This window comes from Bombina bombina, chromosome 11, assembly GCF_027579735.1.
Source record: "Bombina bombina isolate aBomBom1 chromosome 11, aBomBom1.pri, whole genome shotgun sequence".
Classification (NCBI taxonomy): domain Eukaryota; kingdom Metazoa; phylum Chordata; class Amphibia; order Anura; family Bombinatoridae; genus Bombina; species Bombina bombina.
Window position 1 is genome coordinate 37702255 of NC_069509.1, and position 23501 is coordinate 37725755.

The window sequence follows — 23501 nt, forward strand, 5'->3', positions numbered from 1 at the left end:
TATAGCATCTCATTTAGGGTCTGATACATAAATATGACTGACATGGACCTCATAGCTATAGTGTCTCATTTAGAGTCAGATACATAAATATGACTGACATGAACTTCATGGCTATAGCGTCTCATTTAGGGTCAGATACATAAATATGACTGACACGGACCTCATGGCTATAGCGTCTCATTTATGGTCTGATACATAAATATGACTGACACGGACCTCATGGCTATAGCGTCTCATTTAGGGTCTGATACATAAATAGGACTGACATGGACCTCATGGCTATAGCGTCTCATTTAGGGTCTGATACATAAATATGACTGACATGGACCTCACGGCTATAGCGTGTTATTTAGGGTCTGATACATAAATATGACTGACATGGACCTCATGGCTATAGCGTCTCATTTAGGGTCTGATACATAAATATGACTGACATGGACTAAATGATAATGGGGTCTCGCTTGGGGTCTGATGCGATAATATGACTGATAAGGGCTGTGGTATTATGAAATCTGATCTGAGGTCTAATCCCTGATCACCCCCGGTCACCCACTGATCCACTTGTGTGGTCTGTGGCTAACAAGGTTCACCTAGGACCCTGGGACTGAGCCGACGTCTGATGTGTATCTGTGCTTGACAGAGTTGCTGTTGGACCTTGGGACTGAGCTGAGGTCTGATGTGGGTCTGTGGCTGACAGAGGTCCTGTAGGACCTTGGGACTGAGCTAAGTTCTGATGTAAGGCTGTGGCTGATAGGTGAAGTAGGAACTTGGGACTGAGCTGACAACTAATGTGGGGCTGTGGCTGACAGAAGAACTGCAGGATCTTGGGACTGAGCTGAGGTCTGATGTGGGTCTGTGGTTGACAGATGTGGTCTAGGACCTTGGGACTGAGCTGAGATCTGATGTGGGTTTGTGGCTGACAGAGGGGATATAGGACCTTCTGACTGAGCTGAGTTCTGATGTAGGCATCTGTCTGACACAAGTGCAGTAGGACTTTTGGACTGAGGTGTGATCTGATGTAGGTCTCTGGCTGACAGAAGTGCAGTACGACTTTTGGACTGAGCTGAGGTCTGATGTAGGTCTGTGAATGACAGAGGTACTGTAGGACTTTGGGACTAAGGTGAGGTCTTTTTCGGTCTGTGGTTGACAGATATGGTCTAGGACCTTTGGACTGAGCTAAGATCTGATATGGGTTTGTGACTGACAGGGGGGATATAGGACCTTTGGACTGAGGTGAGGTCTGATGTGGGTCTATGACTGACAGAAGTGCAGTAGGACTTTTGAACTTAGGTGAGGTCTGATGTGGATCTCTGTTTGACAGATGTGGTCTAGTACCTTGGGACAAAGCTGAGGTCTCATGTGAGTCTGTGGCTTGCAGAGGTGTTGTAGAACCTTCTGACTGAGCTAAAGTTTGATGTGTGTCTGTGGCTGACAGAGTGCATACAGGACTAGGATTCAGATCTGAGGCATTGGTGTCTAGAGGAGAATTCAAGAGGTGGCAAATGCTGGTATTATGCCTATTTTTCTCAAGTTAAAATGTATACTAGAATTGCCAACTCAGGTGCTAAGTTAGGCAGATACTTGCATGAAATTTCAGTGTCTTCAGTGCACACAGCTGATAGCACTAACCTATGCCCCCCCCTCTATCTCATTTGTCATTCAGAATAGGTTGTTATTGTTTTTTTGCCTTCCCCTCAAGGCATTTTTGTTTTGTTTTCTGGCACCATGATCTGTGGTCTGGTGAAAATATACACCTGACAGAGGGGTTGCAGAACCATGAGGTTTAATTTGGTGTGCATTTTGCTTATAGAAGTGCTGCTGTACCAAGGATCTAATCTGAGGTCTTATAGCTGTCATTGGCTTTAGGGCATTAGGGTTTTATACATATGACTGATACAGACTTCATGGCTATAGCGTCTCATTTAGGGTCATATACATAAATATGACTGACACGGACTTCACGGCTATAGGGTCTCATTTAGGGTCAGATACATAAATATGACTGACACGGAGCTCATGGCTATAGCGTCTCATTTAGGGTCAGATACATAAATATGACTGACATGGACCTCATGGCTATAGCGTCTCATTTAGGGTCTGATACATAAATATGACTGACATGGACCTCATGGCTATAGCGTCTCATTTAGGGTCTGATACATAAATATGACTGCCATTGACCTCATGGCTATAGCGTCTCATTTAGGGTCTGATACATAAATATGACTGACATGGACCTCATGGCTATAGCGTCTCATTTAGGGTCAGATACATAAATATGACTGACATGGACCTCACGGCTATAGCGTCTCATTTAGGGTCTGATACATAAATATGACTGACATGGACCTCATGGCTATAGCGTCTCATTTAGGGTCAGATACATAAATATGACTGAGATGGACCTCACGGCTATAGCGTCTCATTTAGGGTCAGATACATAAATATGACTCACATGGACCTCATGGCTATAGCGTCTCATTTAGGGTCAGATACATAAATATGACTGACATGGACCTCACGGCTATAGCGTGTCATTTAGGGTCTGATACATAAATATGACTGACATGGACCTCATGGCTATAGCGTCTTATTTGGGGTCTGATACATAAATATGACTGACACGGACTTCATGGCTATAGCGTCTCATTTAGTGTCTGATACATAAATATGACTGACATGGACTAAATGATAATGGGGTCTCACTTGGGGTCTGATGCGATAATATGACTGATAAGGGCTGTGGTATTATGAAATCTGATCTGAGGTCTAATCCCTGATCACCCCCGGTCACCCACTGATCCACTAGTATTTTTGTGAAGAACTTGTGACAACCCTATCAGTAACACATACTCCTCATCCTACAGAAAAACAGGGTAAGTAATTACCTTTTTGTCTTCCCTAATACCTGAAGAAAGTGTTTGTGGCTCCTTCTGTCCAATCACAACTTCCCTCCTCTCCAAACACTCATCTCTCCACTTCCCATCCAGTTTGCAAAGCAAAACATCCTCATGCAAAACATGATTGCATTAAAACCATTACAGATTTGTTAACTCTCCTGCGGTTTCAAGATTTGCTAGTACTCTTAACCCATTTATTGCTAGCTCTTTTTGGCACCAGAGATATTAAACATATAATTAATTCTGCATAAAATCAGGAAGTGGAATGAATAAAACTGGTAATACCTAATATAGTGTAACCCATAGGTTGATCTCCTATTGGTCAAAGCTCTGACCCTTCCTCTCATTATCTCAAGATCATTAGTTGATTTCTCATATTACAGAACTGTCAATAGATTTGTATAAATGCTGTTATAATTATTAGCTTTGTTTGATAGCAAAAAGACTGCTGGGAAAGCTGCGTTTGTCGTAAGGACCAGGGTTGTATAGACTATTAACTGAGACATGTTTGTGCTGCTTGCTTCATATTACTTTATTTGCATAGGATAGTATCACACTTCTGTTAAAGGGACGTAAAACCCACATTTTTTCTTTCATGATTCAGATAGAACATAGAATTTTATACAACTTTCCAATTTACTTCTGTAATCAAATGTTCTTAGTTTGCTTGTTATCCTTTGTTGAAAAGCACTATATGGCAACATTTTTGCAACAATGTTATACATTAGCAGGAGCACTATTTCCTGTCATGTGGTGCTTCAGGCATGTGCACGTTACCTACCTAGGTATCTCTTCAACAATGAATACCATGCGAAGGAAGCAAATTTGATAATAAAAGTAAATTGGAAGCTTTTTTTTTTTTGCATTCTCTATCTAAATTATGTAAGAACTATTTTGGGTTTAATGTTCCTTTAACTTTAAGGGGTAGTCTAGCTCACGAAAAATACATGCTCTAAATTGTTAGATCATTTAATTTCTGTGTAACTATCCCTAGTTTACGAGTTTTGTGGTATGAGTGAAAAAGCAGCGTTAAGGCTCTCTTTCACTACCGCTGGTATTACGAGTCTTGCAGGTTTAGGGGCACCGCACACTTTTTTGGCCTTAACGCAACGTAATTACCGCAGCTTTCAAAAAGTCCTTTTTCAATGGGACTGCCGGAATTACGAGTCTGCCTGGGAGGCCAAAGTCAGTAGTTATGAGTTTTGCGCTACAAAGCTGTAGCATAAAACTCATAACTAAAGTGCTAAAAAGTACACTAACACCCATAAACTACCTATTAACCCCTAAACCGAGTTCCTCCCGCATCGCAAACAATAAAATAAAATTATTAACCCCTAATCTGCCGCTCCGGACATCGCCACCACTAGAATAAACATATTAACCCCTAAACCGCCACACTCCCGCATCGCAAACACTAGTTAAATATTATTAACCCCTAATCTGCCGCCTCCAACGTTGCTGCCACTATACTAAATTTATTAACCCCTAAACCTAAGTCTAACCCTAACCCTAACACCCCTAACTTAAATATAATTAAAATAAATCTAAATAAAACCTACTATCATTATCTAAATAATTCCTATTTAAAACTAAATACGTACTTGTAAAATAAACCCTAAGCTAGCTACAATATAACTAATAGTTACATTGTATCTACTGTAGCTTAGGGTTTATTTTTATTTTACAGGCAAGTTTGTATTTATTTTAACTAGGTAGAATAGTTATTAAATAGTTATTAACTATTTGCTAACTACCTAGCTAAAATAAATACAAATTTACCTGTAAAATAAAACCTAGGTAGTTAGTTAATAGTTAATAACTATTTAGTAACTAGTCTACCTAGTTAAAATAAATACAAACTTGCCTAAGCTAGATACAATGTAACTATTAGTTATATTGTAGCTATCTTAGGGTTTATTTTACAGGTAAGTATTTAGTTTTAAATAGGAATTATTTAGGTAATGATAGTAGGTTTTATTTAGATTTATTTTAATTATATTTGTTAGGGGGTGTTAGGGTTAGACTTTGGTTTAGGGGTTAATAAATTTAGTATAGTGGCGGCAACGTTGGGGGCGGCAGATTAGGGGTTAATAAATGTAGGTGGCGGCGGCGATGTTAGGGGCGGCAGATTAGGGGTTAATAAATGTAGGTGGCGGCGGCGATGTTAGGGGCGGCAGATTAGGGGTTAATAATATTTAACTAGTGTTTGTGATGCGGGAGTGCGGCGGTTTAGGGGTTAATATATTTATTATAGTGGTGGCGATGTTTGGAGCGGCAGATTAGGGGTTAATAAGTATAATGTAGGTGTCGGGCGGCAGATTAGGGGTTAATAAGTATAAGATTAGGGGTGTTTAGACTCTGGGTTCATGTTAGGGTGTTAGGTGTAAACATAAATGTTATTTCCCCATAGGAATCAATGGGGCTGCGTTACGGAGCTTTACGCTCCTTTTTTGCAGGTGTTTGGCTTTTTTTCAGCTGGCTCTCCCCATTGATGTCTATGGGGAAATCGTGCATGAGCACTTAAAACCATCTTACCGCAGCTTTCAGCAGCGCTGGTATTGGAGTGCGGTATGGAACTCAATTTTGCTTTACGCTCACTTCTTGCCTGTTAACGCCGGGTTTTTTTAAACCTGTAATACCAGCGCTGTAGGGAAGTGAGCGGTGACAATAACTTAACAAGTTAGCACCGCACCGCTCTTACCGCAAAACTCGTAATCTAGCCGTATGTGATTTATTCTCAGAAAGGAGTTAAACAATATATAGGTGAAGTTATTGATTGGCAGATATATGTGATTGTATCTCCTTATTAGCGCTTTTGCAGGAGGTTACACACAGAGCCAGGTTACTGCTGATTGTGTATATAGTTTATCCAAAAAAGTAGCATCACCAATACCCAAATCCACTCCTCAAGATCTATGAATTCTATTGGTGCTCCTACTTTTTTGGATAAACTTCAGTATATACACAATCAGCCATTTTGTGCGATGACATCTCAGCTCACAGCACGTTCTGCCTTGGGGTTATTACTCATTTGCCAGTTTAGTATAACCAACGCTATTATATCAATTCACTTTTAACCTCTGTGATTACCTTGTATCTAAACCTCTGCAGACTGCCCCCTTAGCGCACCATAACACTTGTAATTAAATTGTAATCTAGTCCTACAATTAGTAAACGCAAAAAATGCGAACGTTATGGATAATGCTAGAGCGATACGAGCGCATCATAACACTTGTAATCCACTTGCATTACATTGTTTTCTACGCTTTTCTATAGGGAGGCTAAATCAGTTCTGGCTTAATTGTCCCTAAACAAAGCTGTAACTGTAGGGTCATATCTCCAGTCAGGTAGCTTCCAGGTATTAGTATCTGTTTGTTATTACGGTAGATAATGATTATATAAATATAAAGGACATGTACCTTTAAATCAATAGATTTATAAACTAAATCCTCATTAGGTGAAATCCTGGTGTTTTTACAGGGAAGCAGGTGCCTGGTGTCTTAGGTCCCCCTCGTCTCACTGTCACCCTGTAGGCAGCTAACAGCTGATGACTCATAAATTCCACAGATCTGCTAATCCCAGGGGATGAAAGGTGGAGGGATAGGAGATCCCTATTAGTGTGAAGAGAGAGCTTTAAAGGGGTTAAAACCAGCAGCAAGAGGACTCTCTGTTGTAGTTCCCGATAGGGCTATATATAGATGATCATCTGCAGATTTATCGTAAAAGTGTTTGTCCTCAAATCAGCAGACATAGCAGGACCAGGAGGGGGTGAGCTTATTACTGCTTATGACCCCATAAAGGGATGGGAATCTGTTCTGGGAGTAATACCCCTTTAATGGGACTTTCATGATTCCAACAGGGCATGCAATTTTAAACAACTTTCCAGATTACTTTTATAATCAAATTTGCTTTGCTCTCTTGGTATTGTTTGTGGAGAGCTTAACCTAGGTAGGCTCATGTGCTAATTTCTATGCCGTTGAACTGCCTCTTATCTCAGTGAATTTTGACAGTTTTGACACTTAGACATTGCAAGTTCAAGTGTGTCAAATAGATAACATTCTGCTCACTCCCGTGGAGTTATTTAAGAGTCAGCACTGATTGGCTAAACTGCTTGTCTGTCAAAATAACTGAAATAAGGGGGCAGTCTGCAGAGGCTTAGATACAAGGTAATAACAGAGGTAAAACGTGTATTAATAGAACTGTGTTTGTTATGCAAAACTGGGGAATGGGTAATAAAGGGATTATCTATCTTTTTAAAAAAATATAAATTCTGGAGTAGACTGTCCCTTTAATGGTAGTATCCTTATAAAGAACATTATAAAAAAGGGATATTAAAGGGACAGTGTAGTGCAGAAGTTACACAATCTAATTAGTTAGAGCATGTCAATTTAACACTGGCTACATTGTCCCCCTGCCCAAGGGGGATAAAAACACAGTCAAAGTCTTGTTCCGGAGCAACAGATAACTGCTGATCCTCACCAGTAAGCCAATCGGCATCGGTAGTAGCACACCACCAATCACTATTTGTGTTTGTTCAGGACTAGCAGAACTACGTGGTTCTCGAGCTGGACTTTATATGTTTAAAACCTTTGCAGGCGTTAAACACATAGACTTTCAGGGTCAGTAGTACTAAAATTACGTGCTCTACAATTAAGAGCATGTAAGCTCAAAGTGATTGTCAATTTTGACGAATTATTGCCTGGTTTTTAATAATCCTATTAAAAACAAGGGCACTTTAATTCATTAAAATTGACATTTCAAGCGTTTCCTTCAAAATCTTACCTTTGAATCCTGAGAGCCGCTGCAGCGCTTCGTCCGCCCGTTGCAAGCCCTCTTCAAAATGACGAATCCTGCTTCATCCAATTACGGCCATGATCCCCGCGGGGGGAACGCCATGATTGGAGGAAGCCGGATTCATAATTTCTGACGTAAGCAGAGGCTTCCGACAGCCGGGGGAATCGATGAAGCAGCTTTCAGGATTCAAAGGTAAAATTTTGAAGGAAACGCTTGAAATGTCAATTTTGATGAATTAAAGTGCCCTTGTTTTTAATAGGATTATTAAAAACCGGGCACTAATTCGTCAAAATTGAACTATACTACTTTACTTTCATTATTTTTAGCTCTGCTTTTTCTGTTATTTAAAATTTTGTTTGTGCGTTTTTTTTTTTTCTGTTGTCATTGCTTAATGAGTGCAGGAGCTTACATCACAAGGTCATTTACAATTTTATCTTATAGGCCACAGCAATGGAGATAAATCAACAATTCTCAAGCTGCTTTCAAGGGGTCTGTTACTGGACTGCAAAAAAGTACAGATTTTGTATGAAGACCTTGTGCAAAGCAGTGAATAATTGCTGAAATATTCACACAAAAAACAATAATTTATAGCCCCTTTAAAGGTCATGATACTCAAATATTTCTGTGTGCTATCCAAAAAAAGCACAATTGTAGAACCTTGTTATTTATTTATTAAAACAGATGTCCCTGTGCTGAATAAACTGATTTTTATTTTTTTAGTACTTAGTACGTTAAATGTAAACAGCTTTTACTTAACCCTTTTTATGCAAAAAACAATATTTGAATATGTGTAACTGCTGCTGTTTCATAGACACGATAACACACTATGTAATATATCCCAGAGAAAAACAAAATCGCAGTATACTTTAATGCCGGGAACATTTTTTTTTCCTGTGGCTATTTTTATTTATTTATTTTAAGGGGGTGATTACAATGATGATTTTCTTTATTGTTTCTTACTAAGTATATTGTAAGTGGCTTTTAAAGGGCTTCCAAAATAGGTTTCTTAAGACTACAACCATGTTTGACTTTAGGAATGTAAGACATTCTGACTGTGCATCCCTGCTTAGAGGCGCATCAAACAAGCCCTGTGTCCTTACAACTAGGCAGCAGCACGCTTAGACAAGGACAAGCAGTGCTCTTATAGTTGGAGTCTTGGTATAAACTGAGGACCCACTTAACAGTAGGGTTACCATATTGCCGCTATGTCAGGTCTGCAAGGAGATGCCCTTATATCCAGGATTACTCCAAAGACATTTCTAAACCGGATTATATTTGTTCTTGACGTACAATAGGGAAACAAAACCGATCCTATCTCTTTAAATCCCTCCTCCAAGTCTTTTTTCGCAGCCCTCCTCCTGTCTCCCTCTCTCCTCCTGTCACAGACAATTCTCTGCTTGCTTTCTCTCTCTCTCTCTGTCATCCCACCCTCTTCCTACACCCTTGTCCATACAGTGTATTACTATATATCCCTGCTGGGGCAGCGGGTGTGTGCTGTGTCTATTGCTCCTATGCAGCATGTTTGGTACTGCAGCATCAGTCAGTCTGCATCTCTGAGGCCAGCAACAAAGCAGGGTACCAGCCAGCATCCCCCCTTCAAGACTAGCACACTTTCCCCCCCTCCCCTCCCTGCCATTTCATGACCCCCTCCCTGCCTCTCCCTTCTCCCAATTGTCTCTTTGTCTTTAATAGGATCTGTCCCTATTTTCTATCTGTCTCCTGCCCCTTTTCTTTCCATCACCTCCCTCGCTGTGTATCTTCTTCCTCCCTTTCCAGTTTTGTTTTCCATCTCTGTCTCTCCATCTCTCTCTACCCCCCTCCTTCTCCTCTCTGTCTCCCTCCCCCTCTCTTTCTGCTTTATCCCTTCTCCTGCCGCAATGGTATATGTTCTGATAGCTGGCAGCATTTTTTTCCCGGGTCTGTTTCTCCTTTCCAAGGCTGGACTACGGAGGCTGCGGCTATTCCGCGGGGACGAATCCAACACCGTGATAGTATCAGCCAGGTAACCAGCATCGGTGTCAGGCTCCCCCTCTCCCACATCCCTGCAGAAAGAGGTCAAAAGATGATGAGCTGTACTGCTTGCTGCAGGGACAGGACAATTGGGGGTGTTGAAGGGACAAGGGTGAGAGACAGGGGGAAAGTGATGAAGAGACAATGGGGAGAAAAGAGTAAAAGGGAGAGACAGACCTGGGTAGAGTATGAGAGGATGGGTTGCAGGTGACATTGTGTAAAGGACACTGGTGCAGCAGTGATATGATATCAGTTTGTGCATCTGTCAGTGGATGGGCTGTGTATGTCAGTGTCTGATGCTGTGTGTTATAGTAGTCTGTGTGTATATTGTATGTGTGTTTATATTAGTCTGTGTGCTATGTGTGTGTGTTGTATGTGTGTTTATATATTAGTCTGTGTGCTGTATGTTTACATATTAGTCTGTGTATTTTGTATGTGTGATATATTAGTCTGTGTGCTGTGTGTTATAGTAGTCTGGGTGTATGTTGTATGTGTGATTATATTAGTCTGTGTGCTGTGTGTTTACATATTAGTCTGTGTATTTTGTATGTGTGATATATTAGTCTGTGTGCTATAGTAGTCTGTGGGTATGTTGTATGTGTGTTTATATATTAGTCTGTGTGCTGTGTGTTTACATATTAGTCTGTGTGTATGTTGTGTGTGTGTTTATATATTAGTTGTGTGCTGTGTGTGTATGTTGTATTTGTGATTATATTAGTTTGTGTTTGCTGTGTGTATGTTGTAAGTGTGATTAGTCTGTGTGTGCTATATGTATATTGTATGTGTGTTTATATTAGTCTGTGTGCTGTGTGTGCATGTTGTATTTGTTATTATTATATTACTCTGTGTGCGCATGTTGTATGTGTGATTATATTAGTCTGTGTGTATGTTGTATGTGTGATTATATATTAGTTTGTGTGTATGTTGTATGTGTGATTATATTAGTGTGTGTGCATGTTGTATTTGTGATTATATTAGGCTGTGTGTATGTTGTATGTGTGATTATATATTAGTTTGTGTGTATGTTGTATGTGTGATTATATTAGTCTGTGTGTATGTTGTATGTGTGATTATATTAGTTTGTGTGTATGTTGTATGTGTGATTATATTAGTTTGTGTGTATGTTGTATGTGTAATTATATTAGTTTGTGTGTATGTTGTATGTGTGATTATATTAGTCTGTGTGTATGTTGTATGTGTGATTATATATTAGTTTGTGTGTATGTTGTATGTGTGATTATATTAGTCTGTGTGTGCTGTGTGTATGTTGTATGTGTGATTATATTAGTCTGTGTGTGCTGTATGTATGTTGTATGTGTGATTATATTAGTCTGTGTGTGCTGTATGTATGTTGTATGTGTGATTATATTAGTCTGTGTGTGCTGTATGTATGTTGTATGTGTGATTATATTAGTCTGTGTGTGCTGTATGTATGTTGTATGTGTGATTATATTAGTCAGTGTGCTGTGTGTGTATGTTTTATGTGTGTTTATATATTAGTTTGTGTGTATGTTGTGTGTGTATTTATATATTAGTCTGTGTGTGTTTATATTTTAGTCTGTGTGTATGTGTGTTTACATATTAGTCTGTGTGTGCTGTGTGTATATTGTATGTGTGCTTATATATTAGGCTGTGTGTGTTTACATATTAGGCTGTCTGCATGTTTTATGTGTGTTTATAGTCTGTGTGTATGTTGTATGTGTGTTTATATATTAGTCTGTGTGTTTACATATTAGTCTGTGTGTATGTTGGTTGTGTGTGTGTGTGTGTTTATATATTAATCTGTGTGTGCTGTGTGCATTTTGTGTGTGTTTACATATTAGTCTGTGTGTGCTGTGTGTATGTTGTATGTGTGTTTATATATTATTCTGTGTGTGCATGTTGTGTGTGTGTGTTTACATATTTGTGTGTGTGAGTGCAGTGTGTTTATATATTAGTCTGTGTGTTCTGTGTGTATGTTTGTGTGTGCTGTGTGTGTGTGAGTGCGCAGTGTGTTTATATATTAGTCTGTGTGTGAGTGCAGTGTGTTTATATATTAGTGTATGTGTGTGAGTGCTGTGTGTATGTGTGCTTATATATTAGTCTGTGTGTGCTATGTGTATGTTGTGTGTGTTTACATATTAGTCTGTGTGAGTGCAGTGTGTTTATATATTAGCCTGTGTATGTGTGTGCTGTGTGTGTGAGTGCAGTGTGTTTATATATTAGTTTGTGTGTGCTATGTGTGTGAGTGCAGTGTGTTTATATATATATTAGTCTGTATGTGCTGTGTGTATATGTGTGAGTGCAGTGTGTTTATATATTACTATGTGTGTGAGTGCAGTGTGTTTATATATTAGTCTGTGTGTGAGTTCAGTGTGTTTATATATTAGTCTGTGTGTGCTATGTGTGTGTGAGTGCAGTGTGTTTATATATTACTATGTGTGTGAGTGCAGTGTGTTTATATATTACTATGTGTGTGAGTGCAGTGTGTTTATATATTACTATGTGTGTGAGTGCAGTGTGTTTATATATTACTATGTGTGTGAGTGCAGTGTGTTTATATATTACTATGTGTGTGAGTGCAGTGTGTTTATATATTACTATGTGTGTGAGTGCAGTGTGTTTATATATTACTATGTGTGTGAGTGCAGTGTGTTTATATATTACTATGTGTGTGAGTGCAGTGTGTTTATATATTAGTCTGTGTGTGCTGTATGTGTGTGAGTGCAGTGTGTTTATACATTAACTTGCTTATGTATGTGTGTGTGTGTTTATACATTAGCGTGTGTTGTGTTTATACATTAGCGTGTGTGTGAGAGTGCTTTGTGTTTATACATTAGCGTGTGTTGTGTTTATACATTAGCGTGTGTGTGAGAGTGCTTTGTGTTTATACATTAGCGTGTGTTGTGTTTATACATTAGCGTGTGTTGTGTTTATACATTAGCGTGTGTGTGAGTGCTTTGTGTTTATACATTAGCGTGTGTGTGTGAGAGTGCTTTGTGTTTATACATTAGCGTGTGTTGTGTTTATACATTAGCGTGTGTGTGAGAGTGCTTTGTGTTTATACATTAGCGTGTGTGTGTTTATACATTAGCGTGTGTGTGTTTATACATTAGCGTGTGTTGTGTTTATACATTAGCGTGTGTGTGAGAGTGATTTGTGTTTATACATTAGCTTGTGTATGTGTGTGTGTGTGTTGTGTTTATACATTAGCGTGTGTTGTGTTTATACATTAGCGTGTGTGTGTTTATACATTAGCGTGTGTGTGTTTATACATTAGCGTGTGTTGTGTTTATACATTAGCGTGTGTGTGAGAGTGATTTGTGTTTATACATTAGCTTGTGTATGTGTGTGAATGCTGTTTGTTTATATATTATTATATTATAAGTATTTGTACACTGTGTGTATTTCATTAACCCTTTGACGCCCTTAGGACTCTCCATGCTGTCCTTAAAACACTTGACTTTTATGCCCTAAGACGGCATGTAACGTCCTAATTTGTGGGGCGTCCTGCTCCACTCCTTGTTGAAGATATGGTGGATCCGACTGGGAGACGTGCCTAGTAATGTGGGCAGTTCCCTAGGATCCAATCAGCACCGTTTTTGAGTCACATGATCGCACTGATGACCATGTGACTTATTTTTCCGTTTTTGTTTCCGTCCTTAACTTGTCTCCGTCCTAAAGTGGTTAAAGGGACAGTCTACTTGAACAATTTTATTGTTAAAAAAATAGATAACCCCTTTATTACACATTCTCCAGTTTTGCATTACCAACACAGTTGTATTAATTTACTTTTTACCTCTGTGATTACCTTGTATCTAAGCCTCTGCAGACTGCCCCCTTATCTCCATTCTTTTCACAGACTTGCATTTTAGCCAATCAGTGCTGACTTATAAATAACTCCATGGGAGTGAGTACAATGTTATCTATATGGCCCACATGAACTAGCGCTGTCTAACTGTGAAAAACTGTCAAAATGCTCTGAGATAAGAGATGGCCTTCAAGGGCTTAGAAATTAGTATACGAGCCTACCTAAGTTTAGCTTTAAACAAAAAATACCAAGAGTACAAAGCACATTTGATGATAAAAGTAAATTTGAAAGTTGTTTAAAATTGCATGTCCTATCTGAATTATGAAAGTTTAATTTTGACTTGACTGTTTCTTTAAAGGGACAGTATACAACAAATGTAATATAACTACTATAAAGAATAATATGCACAGATACTGGTAAAAAAAAAAAAAATCCAGTATAAAACCATTTAAAAACTTAGAAGCTCCCAGTTTAGCACTGTTGATGAGGTTAAGCTGGGACACCCACTGAAATGGGCTGAGAAAGCAAAAAAAAAAGTATGAAAATCAGCACAATGTTATTTAAAAATAAGCACAACTATACATTTTTACAAAATGGGGTATATAAATGGATCATCTACAAAACATTGAGGCAAAGATAAATATAGTATACAATGTCCCTTTAATTGTAAATATGATATATATATATGTCTGTGTGTGCATGTGTGTTGTGTATTTAAAGGTTAGTCTGTGTGTGAGATGTTTACATATCGTGCATGTGAGCTATGTTTACATATTAATGTGGGTGTGTTGTGTGCCTACATATTAGTGTGCATGTGTGCTTTGTGTTTACATATTAGTGTGCTGTGTGTTTACATATTAGTGTTCTGTGTGTTTACATATTAGTGTGCATGTGTGCTGTGTGTTTACATATTAGTGTGCTGTGTGTTTACATATTAGTGTGCTGTGTGTTTACATATTAGTGTGCTGTGTGTTTACATATTAGTGTGCTGTGTGCCTACATATTAGTGTGCATGTGTGCTTTGTGTTTACATATTAGTGTGCTGTGTGTTTACATATTAGTGTGCTGTGTGTTTACATATTAGTGTGCATGTGTGCTGTGTGTTTACATATTAGTGTGCTGTGTGTTTACATATTAGTGTGCTGTGTGTTTACATATTAGTGTGCATGTGTGCTGTGTGTTTACATATTAGTGTGCTGTGTGTTTACATATTAGTGTGCTGTGTGTTTACATATTAGTGTGCTGTGTGTTTACATATTAGTGTGCATGTGTGCTGTGTGTTTACATATTAGTGTGCTGTGTGTTTACATATTAGTGTGCTGTGTGTTTACATATTAGTGTGCTGTGTGTTTACATATTAGTGTGCATGTGTGCTGTGTGTTTACATATTAGTGTGCTGTGTGTTTACATATTAGTGTGCTGTGTGTTTACATATTAGTGTGCTGTGTGCCTACATATTAGTGTGCATGTGTGCTGTGTGTTTACATATTAGTGTGCTGTGTGTTTACATATTAGTGTGCGTGTGTGCTTTGTGTTTACATATTAGTGTGCTGTGTGTTTACATATTAGTGTGCTGTGTGTTTACATATTAGTGTGCGTGTGTGCTTTGTGTTTACATATTAGTGTGCTGTGTGTTTACATATTAGTGTGCTGTGTGTTTACATATTAGTGTGCTGTGTGTTTACATATTAGTGTGCTGTGTGTTTACATATTAGTGTGCGTGTGTGCTGTGTGCCACTGTGCCTACATATTAGTGTACATGTGTGCTTTGTGTTTACATATTAGTGTGCTGTGTGTTAACATATTAGTGTGCTGTGTGTTTACATATTAGTGTGCTGTGTGTTTACATATTAGTGTGCTGTGTGTTTACATATTAGTGTGCTGTGTGTTTACATATTAGTGTGCTGTGTGCTTACATATTAGTGTGTTGTGTGTTTACATATTAGTGTGCTGTGTGTTTACATATTAGTGTGCTGTGTGTTTACATATTAGTGTATTGTGTGTTTACATATTAGTGTGCTGTGTGTTTACATATTAGTGTGCTGTGTGTTTACATATTAGTGTGCGTGTGTGCTGTGTGCCACTGTGCCTACATATTAGTGTGCATGTGTGCTTTGTGTTTACATATTAGTGTGCTGTGTGTTAACATATTAGTGTGCTGTGTGTTTACATATTAGTGTGCTGTGTGTTTACATATTAGTGTGCTGTGTGTTTACATATTAGTGTGCTGTGTGTTTACATATTAGTGTGCTGTGTGCTTACATATTAGTGTGTTGTGTGTTTACATATTAGTGTGCTGTGTGTTTACATATTAGTGTGCTGTGTGTTTACATATTAGTGTGTTGTGTGTTTACATATTAGTGTGCTGTGTGTTTACATATTAGTGTGCTGTGTGTTTACATATTAGTGTGTTGTGTGTTTACATATTAGTGTGCTGTGTGTTTACATATTAGTGTGTTGTGTGTTTACATATTAGTGTGCTGTGTGTTTACATATTAGTGTGCTGTGTGTTTACATATTAGTGTGCTGTGTGCTTACATATTAGTGTGTTGTGTGTTTACATATTAGTGTGCTGTGTGTTAACATATTAGTGTGCTGTGTGTTTACATATTAGTGTGCTGTGTGTTTACATATTAGTGTGCTGTGTGTTTACATATTAGTGTGTTGTGTGTTTAGATATTAGTGTGCTGTGTGTTTACATATTAGTGTGTTGTGTGTTTAGATATTAGTGTGCTGTGTGTTTACATATTAGTGTGTTGTATGTTTAGATATTAGTGTGCTGTGTGTTTACATATTAGTGTGTTTACATATTAGTGTGCTGTGTGTTTACATATTAGTGTGCGTGTGTGCTTTGTGTTTACATATTAGTGTGTGTATGTTGTATGTTTACATATTAGCGTGAGAGTGCGCTAGGTGTTTATATATTTGTGTGAGTGTGTATGTGTTTATGTGCATCCGTTAGTCTGTATGTTCAATGTATATGTCAGTGTGTGTGTGTTTGTTTGTAGGTTTTTTGTTTATATCAGCAAATTGGTGTGTGCGTGCAGTTTTTGTATATGAGAAATTTCCATTTTTTTCTTACTAGGGAGCACTTGTCATGCTTGTAAAATTCATGTGGTATCTGTGATATTAGTTTGTTATATGTTAGCTATTGGCCATATGCTTTATTGATATAATGCAACAATATATAAACAAATGTACTGTGAACCATGAAGAATATGCTAGCAACATCACACAATGGGATCTAGTCATATGCATGTGGGTATATGCACCGACTATGAACTGACTTAAAGATAATCAGCTATAAGGTATTATAGATGATTTATAGAAAAATCTCCAAACGGTCTCTTCTGTAAAAGTCAGGGATTTTGAGGTATAGTCTTGGAGCCTGTTAACATGTAATAGGCACTACTATAAATAAGAATATGCACAGATACTGATCTAAACATCCAGTATAAAACCTTTTAAAAACTTACTTTGACTCTTCCAGTTTAGCACTGTAGATGCGGCTAGCCTGGGACACCCAGTGAAAAGGGCTGAGAAAGCAGAAATAACAGACTCTCCCCCCTCCCCTACATATGAAAAGACCCTTAAAAAACAGGAGCCAGCAGTAATCTATAGACGTCAGTCTACATCTCATACTTTGGCGCTTGGGTAGGAGTCTGAAACCCAGCACAAGGTTATTAAAAAATAAGCAAAACTATACATTGTTACAAAAACACGCCTAGATGGGCTATATAAATGGATCATCTAAAAAACATTTATAGAAAGAAAAATCAAGTGTACAATGCCCCTTTAAAAACCTGGTAATATCAAGTCTAAGGTCAGACATATGTTTCTAACCATTTTACACCTGAGATTTGCCACAATTAGATCACTGAATTCCTAAACAATAACAAATTGTCTGTGGTATCGTATGTGTTTTAAAGTTTGAAACACAAAAACAAATCTGCATATTACATTTATAACCAGTGGGTCTGTCAGACAAGGGATTAATTTAAAAGAGCCCCCCCCCCACTTGTTTTTGAATGAAAATTAACCCTTTGGCCGCCTATGGCATTAGTTATAAATTAAAAATGGAACAGACTTGCTCTTTGGGAACACACAATAAATCGGATTAGGGTTTAAAGGTCTCTTTTACAGAACCAATCGAACTCTGCTGTTAAAATACTCAGGTAGGGTCTGTTTTGTTCTATGTTTTTGTTTTTTTAAAGAATTACTCAACTGAAACCAAAGTTAGAGAAGATGAGTTTGAGCGACTTTAATCAGCTGTTTCCAGTTGTGTATTGCAGATTTCATAGTTTTAAAGAGTGTCTTGAGCATTAAAGTTATAAACCACAAAAAAACAATAATTTTTATAACGATGTGAACTGAGCATGGGCAAAAAATGTAGTATTAAAAAACGCAGAGCGAACAGCCCAAGCCAATATGTGCTGCTCAGTACAAAAATTGGTTTTCCAAGTATATAGGGGGAGATTTAATAAGCAGCAGATTCTCCTTAAAGGGCCATGATACCCAAATGTTTAAACACTTGAAACTGATGCAGTATAGCTGTAAAAAGCTGACTAGAAAATATCACCTGAACATCTCTATGTAAAAAAGGAAGATATTTTACCTCAAAAGTTCCTCAGTAGCCACATCCCATTATAAAGGACTTCTAAGCAGCAAATCAGTATGTTTGTCCCGGGACAGCGAAAGGGGCGAGCTTACGTGCACACTCATATTATTTCCCTATTCAGTTTAAGGAAGTTTACTATGAAATCTCATGAGATCACAGTAAAGAGTTCATGACCTCAGCACTGCTGATGCTGATTGGCTGCTGTTCATTTCTTCATTTATTTTTATTTTTTTTACCTGCAGCTAAGCAGCAGCTGAAGTATAACTTTTTACACAGCACTTACTCTGGTGAGCTGAGGAGATTGTGAGGTAAAATCTCTTCCTTTTTTACATAGAGATGCTCAGGTGATATTTTCCTGTCAGCTTTTTACAGTTATACTGCATCAGTTTCAAGTGATTTAGCATATGAGTATTATGTCCCTTTTAACTTGTCCGCCACATTTTAGAATTGGGATGATTGACACTGTCTGTTAGGGGCCAATTGGCCGCGAATGTGCGGGGGTGGCATTGCACAAGCATTTCACCAGAAATGCTTGTGCAATGTTAAATGCCAATGCTCAACCCATAATAAATCTACCCCCATAGTGTTTAGAGTTAAAGGGCCATGAAACCCAAATGTTTTCTCTCATGATTCAGTTAGAAAATACAATTTTAAACAACTTTCTAATTTACTTCTATTATCTAATTTGTTTCATTCTCTTGGTATAATTTGTTGAAGAAGCAGCAATGCACTAATGGTTTCTAACTGAACTTATGGGTGAGCCAATCACAATCGATACACAGTATATATTCAGCCACCAATCAACAGCTAGAACCTAGGTTCTCTGCTGCTCCTGAGCTTGCCAAGATAAACCTTTTACCAAAGGATAACAAGAGAAAGAAGCAAAGTAAATAATAGAAGTAAATTGGAAAGTTGTTTAAAATTGTATGCTCTATCTGAATCATGAAAGAAATTTTTTGGGTTTCATGTCCCTTTAAGTCCAAAAATCTTACAATAAGCTTCTAGGAGAGGCCAACAGTGACTGACCTTAAAGGGATAGGAAAGTCAACATTAAACTTGCATGATTCAGATAGAGGAGGTAATATAAAGACACTTTTTAAATTCACTTCTATTTTCATATGTGCTTTGTTCTCTTAGTATCCCTTGTTAAAAAATGAATATGCACAAATCATACAGTAGTGGGAGCTGCTGCTAATTGGTGGCTGCACACATTTGTCTCTTGTGATTGGCTAAATTGATATTTTCAGCTTCCTGTCAGTAGTGCAATGCTGTCCCTTCAGCAATGGATAACAAGAGAATGAAGAAAATTTGATAATAGAATTAAATTGTAAAGTTGTATAAAATTGTATGTTCTATCTGAATCATAAAATAAAAATGTGGGGTTTACTGTCCCTTTAACCTTAAGGGACATGAAACAAAAACAAATTTCTTTCATCATTCAGAAAGAGGTTTTCAAATCTGTCCCCAGGCTATAGTGCAGCAGTTTTGCAAGAACACTAGAGGGCAGCACTATTTCCTGTCATGTAGTGATACAGATGCTACCTAGGTATCTCTTCAACACAGAATTTTATGGGAACGAAGCAAATTTGATAACAGAAGTAAATTGGAAGCTTTTTTTAAATTGTACGTTCTGTCTGAGTCACAAAAGAACATTTTTGGGTTTTATATCCCATTAACGAGGTTATCATCTCTATTGTAAATAAGCGTAGGGTTACTAAATATCAGGGTATTTGTGCAAATCATTTTTTTTCTGTCAAAATTATTTTGAGGATAGCTAGATGTCCCTGCAACCTGCATTACTAAAAGTCTCCCCTGCATTAGGTTAATACACATTCTGTATATACTGGGTCCTATGGGGCCCCGGTGCCATTGCACCTGCTGCACCAATGGTAGTTCCGCCCCTGGTTCCATATAGGACAACATAAATAATAGACGGTTACCGTGCTGATTGAGTGGTTCTACCATGTGTGACCGCTGCTGTCTTTTTTTAAAATTCTGGATTTCAGAGGCTTTTTCTACAGAGAATTTATTTAGTTCTATTAACATAAATAATAAGTAATAGAAAATAAAGATACCATGATAGGATTAACAGGTATGAAATAACATGGACCTAATATCACTGATAGGGCCCTTGTCGCTGGCGCTCTGTACCGCAACGCTTTGCCATTTATAGGTCTTCTCTGAAGCAGCTTATGAGAAAATGAGATCATAAAGCTGTAATATTATACCAGATGATGCTCACTGTGTGTTTAATGTGTTTTATCACAGGTCACTTACTTTACTAATTAGCTGCCAGAAAAGGCTGCATAATCAGTTGCAGGCCTCTCTGGCGGGCAAGAGGTTAATAGACTGTGCGTTTTCTGTTGTCAGGTGATACTTAATTACTTAAAGCGACATTAAACTGCTGGGCGCAACTGCAATAGCTTGGTTACCGCTCACCTCCTGCTCACTCTCTTCAAAGCCATCCTCCTGCTTTACCTCTTACAGGTGCTAGTTGGTGAAGCTCTGCATCTTTATACTGGGCCCGGCCATCTTGGTGCTTAGGTATTCTTGCACCTTCGTATATAAGCAGTGTACATTCTCAGATCTGTGGCGTTTCCGCCTTTGTGACAGCTGTTGTGTGCTCTTCATGTTAGGGTGCAAGGTACAAAATGGGAGCTTTACATATTTTTTTGCAGAAGCTATATACAGTATATATATATATTATTTTTTTTTTATTGAGGTAAAACATTGCTTACAATCCAAGGTGAAGCACATTACATACAGTTAGTATACATATCAATGAATGTACAGTGTGTAAAGGAAAATAGAATACATCTAAACAAAACACATTACAGGGTTTGGATTAGATTTGTCAATATGGAACCAAATACAAATAATCAAACATCCTCTGTATTTGTATTTTTTTCTTTCATTTTTTTTTAACTATAGATTTTCAACTTATTTTTGAAGAGTACCTTATCCTCCTTAAACTAAAAAGAGGCCACTTTTAGGTCTCAAGAAAATTAAAGTGAGTATGTGGCGGAGGAATATAAAAATATAAAATATAAAAAGTCTGTCAACTTTAGCTTAGGTAGGTCAATAAACTGAATAGAGTTGACTATAAAACATTTAGAACATGTAAGTCTCTAAAAATACTACCACTTTGAGTAATCCATAACTTATTTGCAAACCTCAAATTTTAGTTAAATGAAACAGTACTCAATACTATATAATAGGTCACTCTAGGTCCTCAGTATAATTGTATAAAGTTACTCAAGCTGAGGACATGAGTAAGAAAAGAAACACAGAACAACATGAATAAAAGGAATGGCAAGATAGAGGGGATACTCATGAGGCCACATTTGAACTATAGGGGAAAACACTTATGCTAAAGGATATCTGAAAGGGATTTGGTGTTTTTGTTTGGTTCAGATCCAATAAAAAGGGGAGGGAGTATGTAGGTGTCAGATACTGAGAGGCAATTTTACTTTAGAGGTCTTCACAGTTTTGCAGAAGCTATTTTGCTTTTTGAGGGCTTTTTTATATACATTTTATGTAACTCAAAAACTTTGTAAAAAAAATTAAAAGTGAAAAATGTTAAAGGGCCATAATATCCAAATGTTTAAACACTTGAAAGTGATGCAGCATAGCTGTAAAAAGCTGACTAGAAAATATCACCCGAACATCTCTATGTAAAAAAAGAAAGATATTTTACCTCAAAAGTTCCTCAGTAGCCACATCCCATTGTAAAGGACTTCTAAGCAGCATATCAGTATGTCTGTCCCGGGACAGCCGAAGGGATGAGCCTTGTGCACTCTCATGTTATTTCCCTATTCAGTGTAAGGAAGTTTACTATGAAATCTCATGAGAGTTAAGTGAAATCTCATAAGATCACAGTAAAAGAGTTCATGACCTCAGCACTGCTGATGCTGATTGGCTGCTGTTCATTTCTTTATTTTTTTTATTTTTTTTTACCTGCAGCTGGGAGCAGCTGAGTATAACTTTTTACACAGAACTCACTCTGCTGAGCTGAGGAGATTGTGAGGTAAAATATCTTCCTTTTTTAAATAGAGATGCTCAGGTGATATTTTCCTGTCAGCTTTTTACAGTTATATCAGTTTCAAGTGATTTAGCATATGAGTATTATGTCCCTTTAAGTTAATTTTTTATGCATAGTATCGGTCAATTTCTCAAAGGCTTTCGCCAGCCTTCCACCCCCTACGACTGCACGTTTTTACAAGAGAACCTGCAGTCCATATTTAACAAGCAGCGGTCATGAGACTGCTGCTTCCCTAACCTTTCGACAGGAGAGATTGACAGCTCCTGCCTGCGCGTGATCGGTTGTGCGCGGGCGGTGTTGCACATGAGCGCAAAATTGTGTTCGCCGCAGCTTGATAAATCGACCCCTATATATCAGCAATTAAGTGGTACATTGCAAAAAATCTGCACAAAAAGTAAATATTTCAACTGTAATTTTGTTAGCAACATTTGAATTGTTTTAGAATTTACAGACATAAACATTATAAAACGTTGTTTCTTATACTCTTAGTTGTAACCATTTAAAGATATATATTCAAGAGCTCCTGCACTGATCAAGCAATCATTGTGTAGCATGTTGCAGGGTTAGATCCGGTGCTTAAAGGGATACTAAACCCAAATTTATATTTTAATGATTCAGATAGAACAGCAATTTTAAGCAGCTTTCTAATTTACTCCTATTATCACATTTTCTTCATTCTCTTGCTATCTTTATTTAAGAAGCAGGAACGTAAAGACGGCCCATTTTTGGTTCAGAACCTGGTTATGCTTGCTTATTGATTTGATAACTGTAGCCACCACTAAGCAAGTGCTATCCAGAGTGCTGAACCTAAAATGGACTGGCTGTTAAGCTTTAAAGTTCTTCTTTTTAAATAAAGATAGCAAAAGAACAAAGACAAATTGATAGTAGGAGTAAATTAGAAAGTTGCTTAAAATTGCTGCTCTATCTAAATCATGAAAGAAAAAAATTGGGTTTAGTGTCCCTTTAAAGGGATACTAAACCCAATTTTTTTTTCTTTCATGATTCAAATAGAGCATGAGATTTTAAGCACCTTTCTAATTTATTCCTATTATCAATTTTTCTTTGTTCTCATGCTATCTTGATTTAAAAAAGCAGTACTGTAAGCTTTAGAGCCAGACCATTTTTTGCTCAGCACCTGGGTAGCACTTGCTGATTTGTGGCTAAATGTAGCAAACCAATCAGGAAGTGCTACCCAGGTCCTGAACTAAAAATGGGCCGCTCCTAACCTTTCATTACTCTTTTTTCAAATGAAGATAACATGAGAACAAAGAATAATTGATAATAGGAGTAAATTAGAAAGTTGCTTAAAATTGCATGATCTAGCTGAATCATGAAAGAAAAAAAATT

General features: G+C 37.7%; 1 protein-coding gene across 1 annotated transcript in view; it reads left to right on the top strand.

The window, feature by feature from the left end:
- Positions 1 to 9413: 9413 nt before the first annotated feature.
- The window catches only part of TLCD3B (TLC domain containing 3B), an 83675-nt gene continuing 69587 nt past the window's right edge, over positions 9414 to 23501 (top strand). The window contains exon 1 of the mRNA XM_053695040.1: positions 9414 to 9696. Coding sequence (XP_053551015.1) covers positions 9572 to 9696 — 125 coding nt within the window. The 5' untranslated portion in view covers positions 9414 to 9571. The remainder of the gene's footprint in view (positions 9697 to 23501) is intronic.